The sequence below is a fragment of the Phasianus colchicus genome, chromosome 1, assembly GCF_987193195.1.
Source record: "Phasianus colchicus chromosome 1, bPhaCol1.hap1.1, whole genome shotgun sequence".
NCBI lineage: Eukaryota > Metazoa > Chordata > Aves > Galliformes > Phasianidae > Phasianus > Phasianus colchicus.
The window spans coordinates 79,172,958-79,179,860 of NC_143436.1; the positions used below are offsets into that span (position 1 = coordinate 79,172,958).

The following is a 6,903-nucleotide window of genomic DNA, read 5'->3' on the forward strand; positions in this document are numbered from 1 at the left end:
TTGTTAAACCTCATTAGGTTCTTAAGTGCTCACTTTTTGAGCACTTTGATTGTGTCAACCGCACCACTCATCTTGGTGTCTTCAGCAAACTTGCTGAGAGTGCACTCAATCCCACTGTTTACGTCATTGACAAAGGTGTTGAAGACCACCAGTCCCAAGACAGACCCCTGAGGAACACCACTCGTCACTGACCTCCACCTGGACGTAGAGCCATTGACCACAACCTTCTGGCTGTGATGTTCCAACCAATTCCTTACTCACTGAATACTCCATCCTTCAAATCCATATCTCCAACTTCGAGATAAGGATGTGGTGTGGGACCATATCAGCGGTGTTACAGAAGTCCAGGTAGATGTAATCACTTGATTTCCTTTGTCCTCCAATGCCACCACTCCATGGCCAGCCAGTCCTGACTGCTCTTTGCCAGGCCAGTATTCCACAAGATCACAAACTCAACCAGGGTATGAGCACTACAGACCAAAATACCTCTGATCTTTATTTCTTTAAATGATTTCCTCTGCAGTAATACTGTCCAGTAATACTGTCTCTGGCTGGTTTGTCCAATACCTGACGTTATCTTGGATAGGCCTACAACTTGCCATGTTCTTTTCAAGCACCCAAATGTCTGCTGGGAATCCCCCCATCAGAATGAAAGCCTGCAGATGCAATGGTTGTTGTAACTAAAGCAAGAATGCCTCATCAGCCTGTTCCCCTTATCAGGCAGCCTGTAGTAGACCCTGACTCCAGATGTCCCTCACTGGTCTGGTCCCTAATTTCAACACACAAGCTCTCAATCTGATTGTGCCTCTCGTAGGTAGCTCTTCACAATCTATTCACTTGCTAACATAGATGGCAACTCTCCAGTCCCTCCTGCCCTATCCCTTCTTAAAACTTGTAGTATATCAAGCTAATAGTACATCAAGTTCTCCCACAAACTCAAAGCATGGGGAGAAAAACCAAGGCAAAGCCCCTGTGATGTGAGCTAGCAAGACAAGTGTAGACACAAGAGTGAGACCTCAAGTCTGCACATAGCCAACACCAAAATACTGGTCGAGTGGACACTTGAGAGCAGTCTTGTTAGAAAGCTTACTTATAGTCTCTAGAAAAAATATTTATTCACGGGGGAGCAGAACCAAAGAACACCAGGTCATGTTCCGGGCTGCCACAGAAATTACTGCTTGCTTTGTCACAAGAAAAAGTAACCACATCTGAGTGAGCAAAAAGTATGACTGCACAGCACCTGGACCAACAGGAACTGCAGCTGCAGTCTGGAAGGCCAAGAAACAGGAGATGAATGCAGGCCAATTAACGGAGCATCAGAAAAGGTTGCCCAGAGAGTTTATGCCATCTCCTCTTTAGGGATCTTCAAAACCCACCTGGACACGTCCCTGCTTGAACACAGGAGTGGGACCAGATGAATCCAGAGGTCCATGCCAACCTGAGCCACGCTGTGGTCCCAATCACACACTCACAAAAAGTGACAACAGCAGTAAGAACGAACACTGAAAATGTCAGGACATCAGAAGAGAGTGGAAGGGGGTTCAGTTGCAAAGCAGTAGGGGGACATTGGCAAAATTCTGTATTCAATACTCAAGGGAAAAAGACAAGGTTTGAGCAAAAATATAAAACTTTTAATGAGTTGTGTGTCAGTCCTTGATGCAGAGGAAGGAAAGGAGTAAAAGGGGCTATTGCTGTCCTGGGTGCTCAGTACTGCAACAATTATATGCAAAGAGCAGGAAAAACAGCACAATACACAACACAACCAGGGCAGCCCTAGCCTTTGCTCCCTAAGGAGGGAAACAGCACCTGGAAAAGCAGTTCCTCTCACTGTCCGTTCTGCTTCACCTTATGCTTCTTTCTGTTAGGGACTTGAGCATATGACTTATGGGGAGAAGGCCGGACAGCCTTCAAGGGCCTCCTCTGTTCCTGCAATGAATGTCTCTTCTTCAAAGCAGGCTGTGGCTTCTTCTGTTCTTGGGCAATTTTTGACGACTCAAGTTTCTTCTTTTTTGCCTGTGGTTCCATGACTGTCTCAGGGCCAGTGGACGGTTTTGCTGCTTCCACAGCAGGTTCTTCATCTGAAACAAAAGAGAAAAGTGCTGTAGGAAGAACCCATGTGGTTTCTGCATGGGAAGCAGCCTGTGAGAGCAGGCTCAGGCAGCTCAGCAGAGCTTCCGTACTAGGTTACCTTTCTGTGTCTTGGGGATGGCATTAGAGAATTTCTTTAACTTGGCGATGAAGAACCCATCCATATTATGGGTGTGGGGATAGAAACGCCGTGTAGATTTAAGAGACGGATGGAAACGACGGTCCTTGAACCTGGAAGAGGAAGTGGGATGAAAAATGCTTCTGCTGAAACTCTGGCAGCAAGGAACAGAGCCACCTATACAACCTGTGGCTTAGCACACACCTGGTGAAGCCTTCCTTGCCAAAGTCCAGTCCTGTGGCCACCAAACGAACATTGCGTTTCTTCAGGGCGTAATCCACAACCCACTCATTCTCTTCCACCTACCAGAGGTTAAACGTTAGGATCCAAACTCACCATTCCTAAAGAGGTAACCGTGACAGAGCACAGACTTACTGTAATGGAGCACGTGCAGTAGACAACATAGCCCCCTGTCTCTGAGGTGGCATTGACTGAATCTATAGCACTGAGAAGCAGCTCCTTCTGCAAGTGAGCGCAGCGCAGGATGTCTTTCTCATCCTGTTAGTAAAAGACAGGTTAAGGTGTCAGAGATACAGGGAACACCCCAGGCCTCTGAAACTGTTACAAATGGAGAGATAACTGAACAAGGGACAAGATATAAGACTGGATTTTTCTGCAGAACTAACATAAAAACCCCAGTTCTAACATAACACAGAAAATAGGCAAGAGCACAAAAAACCATTTCCCCTCTATGGAGGTTTATCAAAAATGCAGTTGCCCTGAAGTCACAGAATCATCCATCCTCTCATAACTCACACCTGATCCCCCATCTGGCATCTATACTCATGACTCACCTTATTGGTTTTGATAGCAGGATCCTTAGAAATGACACCTGTTCCGCTACAGGGAGCGTCAAGCAAGACACGGTCAAACCCTCCAAGTACCTACAGTCAGACATGAATTTAAAGTTATGCTCATGGTCGGGAACTGAGAACAAGACTGAGATTAAAAATGGAAACATGACTGTGGAGGCAGGAGATAGCTCATTCTTTCCCATCTACCTTCCTGTTTTCACACCAAGTAACAAGCATAATTCCCAGTAGCTTTGCTTATCTTCCTATGACAGATGACTTCACAGAGCATATCTTACTAAAGGGACAGCACTAGGTAAGGATGGTAAGAACATCCCAGAGCAGACAGGAACACACCTTGGGAAACTGGCGTCCATCGCAGTTACTCACTACTGCATTGGTGACACCCAGCCGATGCAAATTCCCCACCACACTACGCAGCCGCTCAGCATTGCTGTCATTGGCCAAGATCATCCCTGTATTCTTCATAAGTTGAGCTGCCAGAAGGCAAAACACATCAGCAAGGGACTAAAAATCTCCAATGCTTTTACCCAGACAGACGCCTTTCCCCGAATTCAGTCCCATTCCATTTCCTCCTTCTACACAAATCAGTTCTAAGAGCATCCCTCCTGAGTCTCCCACCATGGCTACAGGGTGGTACCTATGTAGCTGGTTTTGCCACCCGGGGCACAGCACATATCCAGGATGCGCTCATTCTCCTGTGGAGCCAGAGCCATAACAGGGAGGAGACTGGAAGCTCCTTGCAGCATGTAGTGTCCAGCCAGGTATTCAGGGGTGGCACCTGAGCAGGGATGGCAAAACAAAGAAAAAAAACCAACAACAAACAAATGAAATAAAGGGAGCGGAGGGAAGATCAGCTAAGCCTTGTATCAGGAAGGGTGATCTCACCAATCGGCACGGAGGAGTCATAAATAACAAGTCCAGTTTTTGACCACTTCCCCAAGGGGTCCAGATTCACACCACGGTTGATGAGTGCCTACGAGACAAGGAGATGGGGCTGAGTCACAATTCAAGTGTGATGGGCAGCACACGAGACTGCCACAGGTTTCTGCTCACTTGCGCTAGGTCCCGTCGCCGCGTCTTGAGTGTGTTGGTGCGAATGGTCACGGGACGGGGAACCTCATTGGCTTCCAGAAAGTTGATTAGCTAGATAAAAGGCAAAAGGAAGGAGGTAAAAATGAAGTAGGGAGGCTACCAAATCCTCATCAGTCAGCCAAGACACAGAGCGGGCAGGACCCTACCTCAGGGAGCGGGAAGATATCCATGAGCATCTTGAGCAAGAAGTCACTGTAGGAATAGTAAGCAGCCATATCCCGGCGCAACAGCGCGAGGTACTCTTGTCGCGTGCGTCCTTCCTCCCGCTTCACCCCAAAGTCCTGCAGCACCTCCATGTTGCTCTTGATGCGCTGGTGAATGACATGCAGGTCTGGTGGCTCAGCAGGTAGAAAGGTCGTTAAGGGATGATAAACAATGCATGAACTTGCACACTAAGTCCTTCACACGCACAGCCAGTCATGCACGAGTCCTGAATCACCACATCACAAGAAAGGCCACGCTAGAGCACACGCACATACAAAGCTCAGTATTTACACTTCCAACAGAGCTCAGCAGAAGCAGGATTCAAAGGATAGAAGTGGGTGGAAAAGCTCACAAAGCAAAAGGAAAAAAAAAAAAGCTTAGTTACTTTAGATAAGTATGGAAAAAAATTGGAAAAAGATGACAGTGAAAAAGGTCTTTCAATGCTGAAAACACCATTTATATCAAAAAGGAGACCAGAAGTTCCGCAAAGGCAACTAGGGAACAGAGGAGAAAGAGACAAGATTAAAATGCATGGAGAACAGTGATTGAAAATAACTGTGTATGCTGGAATCGCTGTTAGGCAAAGACCCTACAAACTGGCTGGATAAAGGCCTGCTAGAAAAATAGGACAGAAGAGGATAAACTATGCAGCAGATATCCATAAGCCTTAAGACCAGAAAGACTGGGAGAGGCTCTGGGCTCTGTATGGGTTGTAACATGCTTCTTAACTGTGCTGCACACTGTTACGATAACTCACCTGAAAACACCTCATTAGGCACAGAGCACTTGTGCTAAAACGATACTCATGATAAAATAAAACAAATCTCTTCAATTGTATCCAGGCTCAATACTGCTGCCTACGTATAGTTTATAGATGTTACAAATGAAAAGGATATTCTCTTTCTCGATCTGTTCATCAGTTGGCAATTTGAATTCTTCATCTATCTCCAGGTTGAGCTGCAGTTCTGCATCTTCTTTTTCCTTCTGTCCCGTTTTCTGCCTGCTGGTCTCCTCGGCCACCTCATCCTCCTCACTATCGTCTTCGCTGAGATCTCTGCTAAACATAAAGAAAAAAAAGGAATGTTTCATACACAACAACGTTGCACTGATGCTTCACAATTATTGTCTTGTTGGTAGAAGAGCATGAGAAAGAACAAAAGCAAGTGGGGCTTCTCATCCACCCAGGAAAGGCTCTACTAAGGCAGATACTTACTCGTCAGCCTTTTGCTTCAGGGCAGCTTTCTCAATGGGCAGCAACTAAACAGAGAAAGAAAAGGTGAATGAAGCAATGTCATTGGGTGCCCCCTTACCCTCTGTTCTATAAAATTTTTCTGCTCCGCTTAAGATGGATAATGAGGAGAGACACCCAGTGTCGTACTGGGTCCAGCTACCAAACCTGAATTTGCTCTGATGAGGTGAGGAAGGCTCTCCAGCACCTTCACCCCCAGCTGCTATGGTCAGTTTGCCTTTTTCCCCCAAACCTGCTGGGCCCCTGCATCCAGAAAAGCCGAGGATTCCTTGCAAAATTCAAGCCAAAAAGCTCTTACTTCTTCCTCATCAGAGGATGAGGCACCATAATCATCCATCAACTCCTCGCTGCTCCCATCCTCCTGCTCCTCCTCCTCCATCTCCCAGCTGTCCTCTTCCACCTCGCCATTGCTGGACAACTCCACGCTGGTTCTCTTGGAGAGGCTCTTCTTGCCTTTGGCTGGGGTCAGCCATTTTGCGTTATCGTCTTTGAAGCCAGACTGGCGCTGAGGGTCCTGTCCCACTGCCTTTATGGGACTGCCCTCCTGAGAATCCCCCTGCTCTTTAGCTGCAGGGGAACAAAAGGTTAGAAGGTAGGCAGCGTTCCCATGAGCAGCAGCCCCACGCCGTCAGCTCTGCGCGCACCGCAGGCCCCCGCCCGGCTCCGAGCCCAGGCCGAGGGAACAGCCGACGGGAGCAGCCGAGAACACGCCGCTGCGGGACGCACCGCAGGGCGCGGTGCCCCGACACTCACCCGCGGGCCGCCGACCTCCTCCCGGCGCCGTCCGCCCCGCCGCCCCTAGCCGTCTCTTGGCGGCCCTGCAGCGGACGGAAGCGACCGTGAGACCTCAGACCCGCCCCGGTCGGGAACCCCGCACCGGGCCGGCAGCCCTCACCTCCTCCGCGCGTGGCTGGACAGCTTCTTCCGGCCGCTCTCCGCCTCTGCGGAAACAGAAGCGGCACTCAGGCGGCGCGCTCCGAGGCGCCGCCAAGGCCCCGCGCCGGCTCGGGCCGCACTTACCGGGCGGCAGGAAGCGGGCCAGCTCCACCTCGGCTCCCCGCTGCTTGCGGGCCTTGCGCCCGGGGCCGCGCTTCTCCTTCTTGCTCGGGTCCAGCTTCCGCCCCATGGCTCCGGTACCCCCGGGACCGCCGCAGCCCCACGTGCGGGCCTTGCCCTCCGCGCACGCGCACGGCCGCCGGCCCGCCCCCGGCCCACCATTGGCTGCGGGCAGGAACGTCACGAGACGGCGTGACAGCCGCGGCCCGGCGTGCGGCAGCGCCGAGACTGGGGCGGCTGCGGGCCGCCGGCATGGGCGGCCTCCGCGACCCGAACCGGGA

The 6,903-nt window shown here is 50.2% G+C and overlaps 1 protein-coding gene across 2 annotated transcripts; it reads right to left on the reverse strand.

Moving 5' to 3' along the window:
* Positions 1-1,609: 1,609 nt before the first annotated feature.
* On the reverse strand, positions 1,610-6,774 carry NOP2 (NOP2 nucleolar protein). Of its 2 annotated transcripts, none has more exons than XM_031610252.2 (16): positions 6,587-6,774; positions 6,462-6,507; positions 6,320-6,384; positions 5,865-6,133; positions 5,531-5,574; positions 5,214-5,371; positions 4,260-4,459; positions 4,075-4,164; positions 3,907-3,994; positions 3,659-3,799; positions 3,355-3,494; positions 3,001-3,090; positions 2,582-2,704; positions 2,411-2,508; positions 2,189-2,319; positions 1,610-2,078 (listed from the first exon to the last, which is right to left on the reverse strand). In XM_031610252.2, the coding sequence occupies exons 1-16, from the start codon at positions 6,690-6,692 to the stop codon at positions 1,825-1,827; spliced, it is 2,043 nt and encodes a 680-aa protein (XP_031466112.1). In that variant the 5' UTR covers positions 6,693-6,774; the 3' UTR covers positions 1,610-1,824. The 2 variants fall into 2 exon arrangements, with proteins under 2 accessions (XP_031466112.1, XP_031466110.1); XM_031610250.2 differs by having other exon boundaries at positions 5,214-5,374.
* Between the last annotated feature and the right edge of the window lie 129 nt (positions 6,775-6,903).